General features: G+C 46.2%; 1 protein-coding gene across 1 annotated transcript; it reads left to right on the forward strand.

Annotated features, from left to right (window-relative positions):
• Positions 1–12,434: 12,434 nt before the first annotated feature.
• Positions 12,435–16,464, forward strand: PYCR2 (pyrroline-5-carboxylate reductase 2). Its single transcript, XM_005906297.3, has 7 exons — positions 12,435–12,663; positions 12,944–13,014; positions 14,076–14,255; positions 14,350–14,571; positions 14,776–14,868; positions 15,055–15,218; positions 15,780–16,464. The coding sequence occupies exons 1-7, from the start codon at positions 12,597–12,599 to the stop codon at positions 15,943–15,945; spliced, it is 963 nt and encodes a 320-aa protein (XP_005906359.1). The 5' UTR covers positions 12,435–12,596; the 3' UTR covers positions 15,946–16,464.
• The last annotated feature ends 384 nt before the right edge of the window (positions 16,465–16,848 follow it).

The raw sequence follows: 16,848 nt of genomic DNA on the forward strand, positions 1-16,848 counted from the left end.
AAGGACTTGATCTTCCATTGTGGGTTTCAAGACGAAAAGCTCCATGAGCCAGGGAATGCGAGTAACTTTCAGAAGCTGAAAATGACTCCCAGCTGACAGTCAGCAAGGAAAAGGGACTTTAGTCCTACAGCTACATGGAACCAAATTCTTCCAACAACCTAAACGAGACTCGATGCTGATTCTCCCCACAGAGCTTCCAGATAGGAACCCAGATCAGTTGACACCTTGATTTGGCCTGTGGGACTGGAGCACAGAAACCAGCTTGGTCCACTCAGATCTCTGACCCACAGGATGTGAGATAACAAATTTGTTTTGCTTTAGGCCACTAATTGTGATAAATTGTTATGGCAGCAATTAAAAAAAAACGAATACAGACATTAAGCCAAATCCCATTAGAAGTGACCTGTAATTACAACTTTTTTCCCACTGAAAAGATGAAATAACAACATTAAAAAATAATTTTGAATGAATTGAAAACCGCAAATAATCCCACAATCCTAAAACAGAATTATTTTGGTTTTTGCATCTCCTGTTCATACACAACCTGACCTGTTTACATACAGCATGAGTTCATACCTGTTTTAAAAATTAAGGTTAAGATGTGCCTTAATGCATAGGAAAAAAAAGGTGTAGAGTCACATTCCAAAAGAGCCACACTGGTTCTCCTTAGGTGATGGGATTAAAGGCAATGTTCATTTTTCCACTTGATCTAATTTCTAATTTTTCTACAATAACCATGGATTATTGGTATAAGAAGAAGCAAAATGTATGCAAAAGGTGCCTCCCCGGAAGTTCCTAAATCAGGGAGGATTAGGGATCAAGAGCACCTGCCATTTGACTTGCTGGGAGCAATTCAAGGATTCATTCTCTGGATCATCTCCATTCTTAGTGTTGCAGGAAGGGGGACCCCTTCCAGGGCCTGAAACTGGGCTCTTGTCTAAAACTCAGAAATGAATTGTCCGAGGAGACACATGTGCTGATAAAGCAAGAGATTTTATTGGGAAAGGGCACCCGGGTGGAGAGCAGTAGGGTAAGGGAACCCAGGAGAACTGCTCTGCCACGTGGCTCGAGGTTTTTACGGTGATGCGATTAGTTTCTGGGTTGTCTTTAGCCAATCATTCTGACTCAGAGTCCTTCTTGGTGGTGCACACCTTGTTCAGCCAAGATGGATGCCAGAGAGAAGGATTCTGGGAGGTGGTCAGACATGTGGTGTCTCCTTTTGACCTTTCCCGAACTCTTCCGGTTGGTGGTGGCTTATTAGTTCCCTGTTCCTTCCAAGACTTCCTGTCGTAAAACAACTCATGCAAATAGTTACTATGGTGCCTGGCCAAGGTGGATGGTTTCAATCAGTGTGCTTCCCCTAACAACTCCCCTTCATACTCAAGATACTTCTTGGGAATTGGGGTGGAATTCTGTAAGTTTTTCCTGCTGTGCATGGGCATAGGCCTGCCTAGCAGAGCAGAAGTCTCTCTCTACCTAATCTAAGTCAAGGTATTTTTTTTTCCTTGACTGAAACCAGCATTCACCCTTGTAATAACAGCACTTTAGTTTGAAAGTGTTGGCTCCTCTCAGAGATCAAATAGACAGGGGCCAAACAGAAGACCTAACAGGATGGTCATCTCTGGTCCCCAGAAACAGGAGGCAACATTTGGGGTGAGGGCTACAGGGTTTGTGACTTTTTTTTTTTTTTTTTTTGATTGGTTGCTGGTGAACCAACAGAGCTGTGCTCCAGGAATCTTGTCTTCAGTCTGAAGTTACCATCCTCCACCTGGGTGGGTGCTCCAGTTCTGTAGAAGAACTCAAAGACATTGTTACGCATATTTCTTTGAGTAGGAACCAGGACCCTGTCTCAAGGCTGTACCAACCTTTGATTGTTTCTCCTGTTTCTGTATCCCCTCCCTTCCCTGATTAGCTTGTTTGAATCCACCCTTTGGAACTCAGGGAAGGTCAAGGAGGCTGAATGAAGCCTACGTTCTACAGACAAGAAATGGAGAACACAGAACAGATCTGTACTCCAGAGCCCCACAGGATTCTACTCAGTTTTAATTTAGGGAACTGGGCGACTATGACTGTGATAACTTCCTGTCAAAATGGGGCATAGGACGGCCTCAGCTTGGAGAATAGACACTGAATTGGAAGTATTCCTGAGTTCCAAGTCGTAGATCTGAGCCTTGTATGATTAAAATCTCAATCCCCTGGGTCTGCCATTTTGTTGTAACAGATCCAGTTAGAAGTAGCTGGAGGAGGGATAACTGGAATTTTAATAGTCAAAATAAATCTCATTTCTTTTTAGAAGAATAGACCGGAAACCTAGTCTGGACCTGGCACTTCGAGGAGACTTGTAGCCGGGTAGCCAGTTGCCTGGTTTTATAAAAAGTAAGGTTGCAGTTACTAGCTTCCAGCAGACATTGTTTTGAGAATGGTGGCATCTAAGCCTGACACGACTCAGAAAATTCAAGTGTTTAGCAATATGTCTAATCTGAAATTATACCCATAGGGTCACCTGGTTATTTCCCAGGATGTCTGAACCATAGCTACTCTATTTTGACTTTTAATTGTAAAAATTTTCCTTAATAGCCAAAGCAGATGTCACCATTAATGACGTCAGTGTTTCTCTAGGTATGAGAAGATGCAAGAATTGGAACTCATAAAAAGCAGAGTGCCTCATTCCTGATTTTCATCCTGAACTCCTTTCAGGGGCTTTGAAAGTCAGCAGTTGCAGTGGCCATGATTTAATCTTTGTAGACACAGATGGCAAGTGTCAGTTTTCAGTTGGCAGAGCCCCTTTTTGCTTATAAACTTGACCATGATTTTAAGGGGGCATTTCATGACCATTTTATCCCATGGTGCTGAGAATGTCCATTCTCAGGTTTGGCAAAGATTTTGTTGATAGGCCACTGAATGTGCTGTTACTGGACTAGGCCATAAAACAGTATCCAAAATTCTCTGGACCACCTGTCTTACTAGCCTCTAAGTCCAGGAAAATATTCCCTCTCGTCGCCTCTTCCCATATCTAGAGTTACACTGTTACCATCATTGACCTCATATGCAAATATATATTATTCTATCAGAGGCCTCAGTTGCACATTTGGGAGTGTAATAAACAGCAATTGTGTAAAACAGGTGAAATACAAATAACATAGCCAGCAGTATTAGCAAAGTCACAAGTAAGATTTAAGTTAAGAGCTTCCATTAAATATAGCCCCGATGGTGTGATCACTGACTTAGATCCAGACATCCTGGAATGTGAAGTCAAGTGGGCCTTAGAAAGCATCACTACAAACAAAGCTAGTGGAGGTGATGGAATTCCAGTTGAGCTCTTCCAAATCCTGAAAGATGATGCTGTGAAAGTGCTGCACTCAATATGCCAGCAAATTTGGAAAACTCAGCAGTGGCCACAGGCCTGGAAAAGGTCAGTTTTCATTCCAATCCCAAAGAAAGGCAATGCCAAAGAATGCTCAAACTACCGCACAATTGCACTCATCTCACACGCTACTAAAGTAATGCTCAAAATTCTCCAAGCCAGGCTTCAGCAATATGTGAACTGTGAACTTCCTGATGTTCAAGCTGGTTTTAGAAAAGGCAGAGGAACCAGAGATCAAATTGCCAACATCCGCTGGATCATGGAAAAAGCAAGAGAGTTCCAGAAAAGCATCTATTTCTGCTTTATTGACTATGCCAAAGCCTTTGACTATGTGGATCACAATAAACTGTGGAAAATTCTGAAAGAGATGGGAATACCAGACCACCTGACCTGCCTCTTGAGAAATTTGTATGCAGGTCAGGAAGCAACAGTTAGAACTGGACATGGAACAACAGACTGGTTCCAAATAGGAAAAGGAGTTCATCAAGGCTGTATATTGTCACCCTGTTTATTTAACTTATATGCAGAGTACATCATGAGAAACGCTGGACTGGAAGAAACACAAGCTGGAATCAAGATTGCCGGGAGAAATATCAATAACCTCAGATATGCAGATGACACCACCCTTATGGCAGAAAGTGAAGAGGAACTCAAAAGCCTCTTGATGAAAGTGAAAGTGGAGAGTGAAAAAGTTGGCTTAAAGCTCAACATTCAGAAAATGAAGATCATGGCATCCAGTCCCATCACTTCATGGGAAATAGATGGGGAAACAGTGGAAACAGTGTCAGACTTTATTTTTGGGGGCTCCAAAATCACTACAGATGGTGACTGCAGCCATGAAATTAAAAGATGCTTACTCCTTGGAAGGAAAGTTATGACCAACCTAGATAGCATATTCAAAAGCAGAGACATTACTTTGCCAACAAAGGTTTGTCTAGTCAAGGCTATGGTTTTTCCTGTGGTCATGTATGGATGTAAGAATTGGACCGTGAAGAAGGCTGAGTGCCAAGAATTGATGCTTTTGAACTGTGGTGTTGGAGAAGACTCTGGAGAGTCCCTTGGACTGCAAGGAGATCCAACCAGTCCATTCTGAAGGAGATCAGTCCTGGGATTTCTTTGGAAGGAATGATGCTAAAGCTGAAACTCCAGTACTTTGGCCACCTCATGTGAAGAGTTGACTCATTGGAAAAGACCCTGATGCTGGGAGGGATTGGGGGCAAGAGGAGAAGGGGACGACAGAGGATGAGATGGCTGGATGGCATCACTGACTCTATGGACTTGAGTCTGAGTGAACTCTGGGAGTTGGTGATGGACAGGGAGGCCTGGCGTGCTACGATTCATGGGGTCGCAGAGTCGGACACGACTGAGCGACTGATCTGATCTGATCTGATCTGAATATATCTCAGGTCATCTGACTTAGTCTACTCTGTAGAATCTTTATCTTCCAGGAAAATTATATATTGGTACCCATCTATAAGGCACATAGCCCAGTTTTCTAGTGTTACTAGACTGATTATCCTTAGTATGATTTAATTGTTTCCAACACAGAGGAGACTTAAACATAAATTACCATAGCCTGGTGTTATGTATATAAATCCATCCTATAATTGTGGGAGCTTTTTCCTCCTTTGCTGAAACTTTGCTTGTTGCTCTGCTTGAGCTTGAGTAATAGAAGAAAGCTCAAATTTAAGGCCAGAGTCAGAGCAGGCATTATTAATTGGCCTGGTGAGGGGATCCCATCTAGTAATATCACAGTGACCTGGATATGACTATAATTTTTTTTTAAGTAAATTTTCTCAGGCCAACCAGTTAGAGTCTTGTAGTAGAGAAATTTACCAAGGTAACCCAGAACTAGACACAGGTAATTGGCCACAAACCCAACAAGTGGATTGATTTCTAAAATTAGCATAGGATCAGGCCAATGATAGAAAAGCATTTGATTTATATGCAAAGGTCTAAGAAGTCAAGAAAACATTATAAATGATCATACGAATCAGGTCCAGCATCTTGGGCAAGCTGTCTACCTCTGATGTCGTCGTCTTCTCATCCTAGTGTAGTGTAGTTTCTCCTGTTTGAGCATCATTTTAAGGTGAGATCAGGTCAACTATCTTCTCTATAGACCAATCCAGTGTAGGGGCCTTTGGAAGTGGGAATTAGTCTAAGAGTTAATTTCCCTTCAGTTTCATTGTGCCTGAGCTAGTTAAGAGTACCTGATTAAAAAAGTCCTTCCATCCAGGTTGGAGACAGTCCTTTAAATTATGTCTTTTTCCAGTCCTGGTTGCAGGTCATGAGGCATCTGATCTTCATCCAAAGATAGATTACTGAGATAAGCTTCAGAAACAAACTTAGGGTGTTCTTTAAGAATTCAATTAAATTTTACATTAACATCACATAACAGCAAAGAACTATCCAAGAAATGAGTCTTCTACATGCAGATCTCCATTAACAAACTGGGATTTAACATTTACTGAAAAAAATTTTTTCTCCCTAAAATTACCCTCATTTTTATCAAATATAACCAAATTAAGGCCAGCTTGTTTGCAAAATAGGTCTGTTCTCACTAATTTTGGTCTGATGATTTATATAACCATAATTGATCATAGACTTTTTATTTTGCTTAAACATTTATAGTCTGAGACTGAACTTTTAAAACAAAACAGGGCTAGGAAACTCACACCAAAGGCTTATCACAGATTTTGCCTAACAAATCTAGGTGAATTCTTCCCTTTTTAAGGTCTCAAAAATTCCTTGAGGTTTTTGTACCTGTTAGTGAGATAACCTTCCTAACTCATTTGATAAACTTAGTGGAAACCTAAGAGTTTCAAATCTCTGGAGGAGTCAGAGAGAAAATATAATTGTTTTGTTTATAACGTATAATTTTACCAAATTATTGCCATAATTAGTTTGAGAGGAAGGTTTTCCCTACTCCTGGAAAACACAAGATTCAAACCTGTAATTTTTCAGATAGAAACCATAAAAGTTATAAACATATTCGCTGGTTCATTCAGTCCTTTGTTAACTTTTGTGAAGTCATCAGGTTTTCCATTATAATACCAGGACATATCAGAATGTTAAGAACTCCATATAATTTCTAGGATATCTGTATTAGTGATTTTATCATACATTATAACATAAGGGGATTTATTACTCATTTGATAATCTTTTCCATGTAATTTAACCAACCAAATAAACACAGTTTAATATCTCTCTTTGGGATGTTTCAGGGGCCCTCTGGAGCACCCCAAAGTTAGCTAGAGGTCAAAAGAATTTCAAAAGAATTCGATTTAGGGAGTTTTATCGAAAAGATCAATTAAAAGGGTTTAGAACATTTGGTCAGATTTAGTCAATGTTGATGGGTGTATCATTTAGCTTGTTGATATGTCACAATGGGCATAAATACCAAGGCTCAAGGTCTAGTGAAAGTCAGCTCTGCCATCTTGGACCTAGTTGGCTCTAACCAGTTTTCTTATGTTGTAGCCATGCGTTCTGGGAAACAAAACTCACTCAGAAGAACAGTGCAGATACTGGAGTTCAGTTTATTACACCGGCGGGCCCAAGGCAGAGTATCCTCTTAGCCAGGTTTTTGTGAAAACCTTATATACCCTATGGAGAAGGAAATGGCAACCCACTCCAGTATTCTTGCCTGGAAAATCCCATGGATGGAAGAGCCTGGTAGGCTACAGTCCATGGGGTCGCAAAGAGTCCGGACACGACTGAGCGACTTCACTTTACTTTTTTTTTCACTTTATATACCCTAAGTGTACTTGCTTAAACCCACCTCCCCACATTCCTTGAAACTAGTCTGGACAAGGTAAAAGAGAGATACGATCAAAGTTAACCCATGATTCACGTGACACAAGACTAGATAAACAGTGGGCATTTATCAATAGGACTGTGGTCATATCCCGATAAACATAATGAAATTTACAACTTTGTTCTGTTACAGAGATAATTAGCATATTCTTTTAGGCAAAGGAGAGTCCAAGTACAAGTCCTGAGGCTCTTTTATCCGGGGGGTCTGGTTTCCCATTGGTATGCCACTTCTGTAGACACCAGGCACAAAGTTCAGAGTCCATTGGGAGGGTGACCATATGTGTAGCCTAACGTTCGCAGCCTGGCCTAAGATGGAGTCCAGCTCTGTCTGTTTCCTCCTTCACTTATGGCTGTGTCATTCCTAACAAAATCCATTTATCTAACTAATTGTAATCCAATTCTAGAAAATCCTGATCATGCATAACTCTTTTTAGTATTTTTTCATACTTTTTTTTTTTTTTTACTGAAAACACATTTCCTACTTTTCTTTAGCAACCAAGAACTAACTTTTATATTAGCATTTTATAGATTGGTGAGCATAAATACCAGTGATAATTTCTAAAACTCCTGCTTTCTTAGAACATTTTAGGATGGCACCAAACATTCATTTATAGTCCCAAATCTCTTTGTTTCTCTGTAAAAGGAAATTAGCGTTTAGTAGTAAATGTTTCAAAATCTTATTTTATTTGGAAATACCCTAACTCTGCAACAGACTTCCAACACTTTGTTTAGCACAACCCTTAGAAATTCAAGTTACATCCATCTGGAGAGACTATTTTAGACAGATATTTCTAAAGAATAATTATTCTTAATAGAGTTTATCCAAAAGCTCATATCTCATTTACATTTTTTTTAGAAGTTTCTTCACTCAAGGTAGTTTCCTTGTTGACAAACTTGTAACAGATATGATAATATTTAACTTATATTAAGCCTAGGTACGATGAGAATATTCTACTTAATGTTAATTACTCTAAGACATGTTTATAATTAGATAGGTCAACAAACAAACATTAATATCAGGTATTTAATACTGAATATTTCCCAGTTCACATGAACTTGGAATTTATTATTTAATTATTTGATTTGTAAGCACTTACTTTTCTTTAAGCCAATTAAATAGAGCTCATTTACAAATTAACCTCAAAAATATTATCCAGAGACAAAGACATACCAAGACATATTTAGACAGACACAACGCAAGATCTAGCTTCATTTTCTAAGCTTAGTCATGAATTAGATATTACAATATAAAATTTACTAGTTTATAAAAAACAGTTGGAATAAATAAAACTTTTAAAGGCTGTTTCCCATTTTTCCTCAGTCTCAGGGATTAGAGATGGTCTAGATAAGTGTTCCTAAGAACAGAGCCAGAGCCCTGGTCTCAAGGCACAGGGAAAGAAAATCAAAATGGCGGCAGGTCTAAACCAAATGGTGGCCAGACAAAGCAAAATGGCCATCAAAAATCACAACACAGAACACAGAGTTAAAACACACATATAGACCTGGCAGTCCTCTTCAGACCCTCCCTTAAATACAAGAATACAGTCTCTCAGAAAACCTCCTATAAAGACACAGAACTTTAGATCCAAGTACTAACAGAGTAAAGGAACATATCTCAGGTCTTCAAACATTTCAAAGGGAGGAAAGGAAGCCAGGTTGAAAGAAGAGGGAGGAGGTGGGAGAGGAGGGTGAAAGGGGTGGCCTTACAGACGTCTCCTGCCACCTGCAGATACCCAGGCGTTATGGGACTTTACCCTGGGCCTCCAGAGAAGGGAGGACTGGAACTCGGCCCTACCAGAAATCTGCCCAGAACAGAACCAGAATTCGAGTTCTCTACCAAGTGGAGGTGATCAGTCGCCAATCCTCAGCTCAGGCTGAGGCCCTTCCACCAGATTCCTGCATCCAGGACCAGCGGACTAGAAAAAAGTGGAAAGATAAGAAGGGGTAAGGAAAGGAAAGAGAGAGGGCAGGGGAAAGAAGTCAATAAAGTCTCTTGTTCCTTACTGGTCAGGGCACTCTGGCCAGTTGTCCACATCAGGAGGAGACCAGGGACAAAAGGGTCCCATTTGCAGCCACTGGGTCCCATTTGCAGCCATTGGCAGGCAAGCTAGCTCCTGAGTACCCCGAGTGGTCAGGATATCAGTCGCAGAGAAGAGTCCCGCCAGAGTTGCCATTTGTTGCAGGAAGGGGGACCCCTTCCAGGGCCCAAAACTGGGCTCTTGTCTAACACTTGGAAATGAATTGTCCGAGGAGACACATGTGCTGACAAAGCAAGAGATTTTATTGGGAAAGGGCACCTGGGTGGAGAGCAGTAGGGTAAGGGAACCCAGGAGAACTGCTCTGCCACATGGCTCACAGTCTTGGGTTTTATGGTGATGGGATAGTTTCCAGGTTGTCTTTAGCCAATCATTCTGACTCAGAGTCCTTCTTGGTGGTGCACACCTTGTTCAGCCAAGATGGATGCCAGAGAGAATAATTCTGGGAGGTGGTTGGACATGTGGTGTCTCCTTTTGATCTTTCCTGAACTCTTCCGGTTGGTGCTGGCTTATTAGTTCCCTGTTCCTTACCAGGACTTCCTGTCATAAAACAACTCATGCAAATAGTTACTATGGTGCCTGGCCAGGGTGGGCAGTTTCAATCAGTGTGTTTCCCCTAACATGAGGACAAATGAACCTACTATCCAGAGACAGACCAGGAAGGCCTTGAGACTGAAGAAATGAAGCATGGCCCACTTTCCTGGGACAGCTAAAGGGGAACAAGGGGGCGGGACTGTGGGGGGTGAGAAGGGAGGAAGGGCAGGAACAGCTGAACCCATCTGACTGGTGGATGAGAGGATCAGAGGAGAGGTGGGGTGGGCAATCTTGGAATCTTAGCAAACTCCCCACTTTGTTTCTGGGCTTCTCTGTCCCTTCAGATGGAGTAAAGGGATAGAGTAGGCACCCAAGAAGACAGGTACCAGACAAGGAGAGTGTATGTCTGTGGTTGAATAGAAGCATCAGCCTCTGACCATTCTTGAGGGTGTGTCCTAAGTGGCTGGGTGGTGAGGAGGTCCTGTCCCGTTCTGTCCCATCCCATCCCATCCTATTTCATCTATTCAACACTTGCGCCCAGGGCTTCCCTGGTGGCTCAGCTGGTAAAAGAATCTGTCCGCAACATGGGAGACCTGGGTTTGATCCCTGGGTTGGGATGATCCCCTGGAGAAGGGAACAGCTACCCACTCCAGTATTCTGGCCTGGAGAATTCCATGGACTGTATGGTCCATGGAGTCGCAAAGAGTTGGACACAACTGAGTGACTTTCACTTGTTACTTTTTGTTATAAACACTTGCTTCCAAAGGAAATTCACAGGCATCAAACATAATGGTCACGAGAGCCACAGCAGGGGCCACTGCACAAACAAAATGGATCTTTAGTCAGCAAGGTCATCATAAGAAAATAAAATCTGAGTGACTGAGCATCTGTACAATTGACTACTAAGTAGTCACCAAAATCTTATTTTAAAGAACTTTCTAGTAACTTTGGAAAATATTTATTGTATATCTAGCAGAGAAATTTCAAAACCATATGTGTATCACTTATTTCCAATGATGGAAAAGGTCTCTATGCACAGAAAATAATGTGTAAGGAAATGTACCAAATATGCCTGCAAGAAACGATCCTTAGGAAGTATGACTATGGGTGATTTTGACTTCTTACTTTTTTTTTTTTTTTTGTATTTTCCAACTTTTTCTCAATATGCATGTATTATTCGCTAATCAGAGAAAGTTACCAATGAGGCAGTTCTTCGCATCAGGTGGCCAAAGTATTAGAATTTCAGCTTCAGCATCAGTCCTTCCAATGAATATTCAGGACTGATTTCCTTTAGGATGGACTGGTTGGATCTCCTTGCAGTCCAAGGGACTCTCAAGAGTCTTCTCCAACACCACAGTTCAAAATTATCACTTCTCTTAAATTTACTAGTGATGAAAAAGTAAACATCACATTCGTGAAGCTTTTGAAAGCAAGTAGCATGGTCGGGGGGATACCTTAGTCAGGTCCTAAGGAGCCTTAGAAGGAAAGTTATGACCAACCTAGACAGCATATTAAAAAGCAGAGACATTACTTTGCCAACAAAGGTTCGTCTAGTCAAGGCTATGGTTTTTCCAGTAGTCATGTATGGATGTGAGAGTTGGACTGTGAAGAAAGCTGAGCTTTTGAACTGTGGTGTTGAAGACTCTTAAGAGTCCCCTGGCCTGTAAGGAGATCCAACCAGTCCATTCTAAAGGAGATCAGTCCTGGGTGTTCATTGCAAGGAATGATGCTAAAGCTGAAACTCCAGTACTTTGGCCACCTCATGCGAAGAGTTGACTCATTGGAAAAGACCCTGATGCTGGGAGGCGGGGGCAGGAAGAGAAGGGGACGACAGAGGATGAGATGGCTGGATGGCATCACCGACTCGATGGACGTGAGCTTGAGTGAACTCCAGGAGTTGGTGATGGACAGGGAAGCCTGGCGTGCTGCAATTCATGGGATCGCAAAGAGTCGGACACGACTGAGCGACTGAACTGAAGGAGCCCATCATTTCCTAAACAGAGGAACTGGTTCTGTTTGCAATCCTAGTTAAGAAAGACCAATCGCGTAAACCATGTCATATCAGATCAGTCGCTCAGTCGTGTCCGACTCTTTGCGACCCCATGAATCGCAGCACGCCAGTCCTCCCTATCCATCACCAACTCCCGGAGTTCACTCAGACTCAGGTAAGTTCAAGTAAATAACCAGGGCTTCCCCACCGCCTCCCCGCGCGTGCCGAGACGGTGAGGGCGGTAGCAGGGGAACTCCCAGCTCCAACCTAGATAATCCCCGGCTGCACCGAGAAGCCTGGTTTGTAGCCCACGGGCCTCCACGCTCCAGTCTAAAGCCTCACCGGGAGCGTCACATTCGTCCCCTCAAATCAGCAACCTGGAGAGTTTCTCTAGCCTTCGAAAGGCGGCTGGCGGACAGCGCCAGAAATAGTATAAGCCAGACCTCGCCGCCGGCCTCAGCCTAGGGCCGTGCACGGGTGCCAACGGCAATCTCCGCCCGGAGGTGGGGGCGGGGCTCCGGGGACACCCAGGGCGGGGGCGTCCGCGACGCTTAGATCCGCGCTTCGCGCGCTGGGCGGAGCTTCCGCCCACTAATCCCGTGTCAGAAGGCGTGCACAAGTCCCCGTCCCGGCCGCGGATTGGTCCCCCTGGCAGGGCGGGGCCGTTTGGAACCCTGCGGCGTCGTAGGTGAGCGTGAGAGAGGCGGGGTTGTGGAATAGATGCCGGAAGCTGCGAGCGTTTCGTGGGATCCGGCTCCTCGTCGCCGAGCCGACTACGCTCTCTGTTCTCCACGTTTTTCTCAGGGCCCCTCTGAGCGGACTCCTGCGGCGGCCGGGCAGACGCGGAGCCCGGATAACCATGAGCGTGGGTTTCATCGGCGCCGGCCAGCTGGCCTGCGCCTTGGCGCGAGGCTTCACGGCCGCAGGTAAGCGCCTGAAGGCGGGAGGCGGGTGCGCGGAAGGTCCACAGCTTAGCTTGTGACCGCCCTCCGCCGCACGAACGTGAGGGAATGAAGAAAGGGGAACTTGCGTCTGCTAGGGAATTAAGGATTCCTAAATCCCTAATAAGGGATTAAGGGGTAGGGGGTCACCAGCGACCGTCTCCATAACGGTCGGAGTGGCGTGGGTTTTGACTCTGCTCTCCCAGGGAAAACATGGGAACCGGGTGGGCCATGAGCCCCAGTTGAAAAGCCCTGTCTTCTGTAGGCATCCTGTCGGCTCACAAAATAATAGCCAGCTCCCCGGAAATGGACCTGCCCACGGTGTCCGCTCTCAGGGTAGGTGGGGCATGAGGGTTTGGGGAAGGGGGTGGAGACCCAGGAGAAGGGTGGCCTGATGAGCTGAACCCCTGTGCTGTTCCGTGGCCGGCGCTGACCTTCCCACCAGGAGCATCACTATCCTGCATCTTTCCTGGGGGAGCTCAGGGTTGTGCGAGCAGCCAGGCACGACTGGGGTTGGTCGACTTGGGTTCCAATCCAGACACAAGGTTAGTTGAGATTTTGATGTGTGAAAAGCACCTAGCACATAGTAGGTACCCAATAAAATACTCACTTTGCTTCATCCACTAGCTCAGTTAAGGTACTTAGCTGAGGTACTTAGCTTAAGCAGTTAAGGTACTTAGGTGCTCTGAGCCTCAGTTTCCGCATTTATAAAATGAAGCCCACAGTAGTCACTTTGCTGAGCTATTCTGAGGCGTAAATGAGCATGTTGGGAAAGAACCTGGCAAGTTAGTTTTTCCTCTTTCTAAACAAAGAATATCCCAAGTCTTCACCCAGAACCTGAGCAGTGTGGGAGAGGATGGCTAACGAGGCAGGCGGCAGGTAACAGGCAGTGTCTGGGCCTGGGATGGCAGGGGTTGTCATCACCGGAGGGCCTTGTTTCTTAGTGTGAAGTCTTAGAGGGGTGTCCTCCATTCCACCCCTGGACCACACAGAGACCAGGCACCCTGATGAACAAGTGTCCAGGCTTGGGATAGAGCCCTGCTTCTGACCATTGGGCACCAGCATTTCACCTTTCCCTTTACCTGTGCCATTTTTCAACCATGGAGACGTCTCACCTGGCAGAGGGGTGCCTTGGGTGCCAGAGAACTGGTGGGGATGGGGGACAGCGATTTCCTGTTTGCCATGGGAAGCTTGTCCATGTCCAGCACTCACTTGCCCAGTAGCAACACTGGAAAACTTCGAGGCAATGGGGGTAGGGGCAAACTCTGAGGGGAACAGGGCAGGGAATTCCAGGCTGCCCTTGGCCACGTGAGCTTGGAGGGGTTCAGCTGCTCCTTGAGAGGGCCAGGGCTCATGAGGCTGCCACAGAGTGTGAGCCTGGTGGTCTCCTCCTGCAGAAGATGGGTGTGAACCTGACCCGGAGCAACAAGGAGACGGTCAGGCACAGTGACGTCCTGTTCCTGGCCGTGAAGCCACACATCATCCCCTTTATCCTGGACGAGATCGGGGCCGACGTCCAGGCCAGGCACATCGTGGTGTCCTGTGCGGCTGGCGTCACCATCAGCTCTGTGGAAAAGGTGTCCATCTCAGCCCCGGCGCCCCTGTTGGTGGGAGGAGGGGGTGGGTGCTGGTGGGACTGGCAGTTCACTCGGCCCTCTGCCTTCACCCCAGAAGCTGATGGCGTTCCAGCCGGCACCCAAGGTGATCCGCTGCATGACCAACACACCTGTGTTGGTGCGGGAGGGCGCAACAGTGTATGCCACAGGCACCCACGCCTTGGTGGAGGACGGGCAGCTCCTGGAGCAGCTCATGAGCAGCGTGGGCTTCTGCACGGAGGTGGAGGAGGACCTGATCGACGCCGTCACAGGGCTCAGCGGCAGCGGGCCTGCCTATGTGAGGCCCTCATATACTCAGCCCTCTGGGGACCCTGGGATGCAAGATGGGCTGGCAGGCAAGCCTGGGCTGGGGGTGTCGCCCACCTCTTGGGCGAGGCTGTCTGGTGGAGGAGGTTGACCCTTGGAGCTAGTTGTCAGGAAAAGACCCTAGTGTGTGCCCCTGAGTACCTGCAGCCCCGGGGCTCAGTGAGTGTCTTCACAGGCGTTCATGGCCCTGGACGCGTTGGCTGACGGTGGGGTGAAGATGGGCCTGCCACGGCGCCTGGCCGTCCGACTGGGGGCCCAGGCCTTGCTGGTTAGTATCTTCTCCCTGCGTGTTCTGGACCCCGGTGTGGGGATGGGATGGGATTCTTAGGGCTCTCTGAGCCAGGGCAGGGCTTGGTGGGGAAGCTGGGGTAGGGATTGGGGAGGAGTGGGTTTGGAGAAGCTCATCCCAAGGGGCACCTGCAATTTTCTCCTCTAATGGCCCTTCCTGCCCTAGGGAGCTGCCAAGATGCTGCTGGACTCAGAACAGCATCCCGGCCAGCTCAAGGACAACGTGTGCTCCCCTGGGGGGGCCACCATCCACGCCCTGCACTTCCTAGAGAGCGGGGGCTTCCGCTCCCTGCTCATCAATGCGGTTGAGGCCTCCTGTATCCGAACACGGTGGGTCGCTCTCCTTTTCCACCCAGGCCCTCCACTTGGAGCCAGCCCCGTGTGGGCTGTCAGTGTCTTACACGATCTGCCTTCTGTGGTCCCATTAGCAGTGCTGGAGTCTGCTCTGTTAATAACCCACTTATTAGACTCTGTTAGCTTAAGGGTTTGCAGGCCTTACTTCATGTAATTCTTACACAGTTCTGATAACTGAGGTTTAACTTTGATTTCCAGATGAGGAAGTTGAGGTTTAGAGATAACAGCTTTCCCAAAGTCAAACAGCTAGTAAGTGATGGAGGTAGGATTAGACTTCAAGTCTTTGACCCCCAATTCTGTGATTTTTTTTTCCCCACTCTCTCTCTCCCTAGCTGATCACAGATACCACTTGAAGCTCTGCATCCATGTAGTAAGCCATACTTAGTTAAATAGCACTTCTGAGACGTTTCGGGGAGTGTTTGGTTTGGGGTTCTAAGTTCGGGTGGTATCAAGTCAACAAGGGTTGGGGTTAAGTGGATGGGGAGACCTTGTGTATCTAGCTCTAGCTCCTTCAACCTCTTGGGGTTTTGCCTGCAGAGAGCTGCAGTCCATGGCTGACCAAGAGAAGATCTCCCCAGCTGCCCTCAAGAAGACCCTCCTGGACAGAGTGAAGCTGGAATCCCCCACAGTGACCACACTGACCCCAACCAGCTCAGGGAAGCTCCTCACGAGAAGCCCAGTCCCAGGAGGCAAGAAGGACTAAGGCAGCCTGGGTCTGCTCTCCCCTGTGTCCAGAGCCCTCGGCTGCGGGGGCTCAATCAGCTTCAGGTCCTCATGATAAACCTCCTTCCGTCTGTTAGACCCAGCAGCGCTGGTTTCCCCTCCTGTCTCGTGTTAGAAGATGCTCTGAGGGGTGGCTGGAAACCAGATGCAGCCCTGCAGACCTCACACAGTTGCAGGAGAGGGCGGCTGGGACTCCATTCAGAGGCCCAGCTGCGTAGGCAGGCCTGGTGACCTTCAGTGGATGACCCCTTCAACTGGGGTCCTCCCACTGGAGCCCACAGCAGGGTCAGTTTGTTGCTGAGTCAAGGTGTACGAAACATGACAAGGACTTTTTGAATTGGTAAAAGGAAAAGAAGTGAGTGACTTAGAATTATCACAATCAGAAATGCACATCTTAGACTGTGTTATATTGAACTCTTGCTTCACAGGTATACCATTGAAAATGTGTTATTCAATGTTGCTAAGTTTGGCTGCTTTAATAAAGTTTTATTTTTTATTACCTTGCTTTTCTTATGCTTAATCTCAAATCATCATCTTAGAGAACTTGAGTTCCTTGCCAGGTGTTCCTGGCTTCAGCAGGAGGGCACTATCTATAGGCAGGAAGTAGGGATGAGAAGAAATAAGGGGCCAGGCCCTGACAGCTGAATGACACTCTGCTCCAGCCCAGCCCCAGGTCAGGTGGGCCAATGCTCATCCCCACTCTGGGGGTGGGGAGTGGGCGGCATCCCAGACAGGAGGAAGCTGCCTGCCTTGCGGTGGGCCAAGCACTGCATCAGATCCAGACACGTGCCCTCCGAGGGAGGAACTATTCTTTTCCTCACTTTATAGAAGATGCTGAGGCTAGAGGAGATGAGCGACTTACCCCAGTTGAGTTGCTGGTCAG

Source organism: Bos mutus, chromosome 16 (assembly GCF_027580195.1).
Source record: "Bos mutus isolate GX-2022 chromosome 16, NWIPB_WYAK_1.1, whole genome shotgun sequence".
Lineage (NCBI taxonomy): Eukaryota > Metazoa > Chordata > Mammalia > Artiodactyla > Bovidae > Bos > Bos mutus.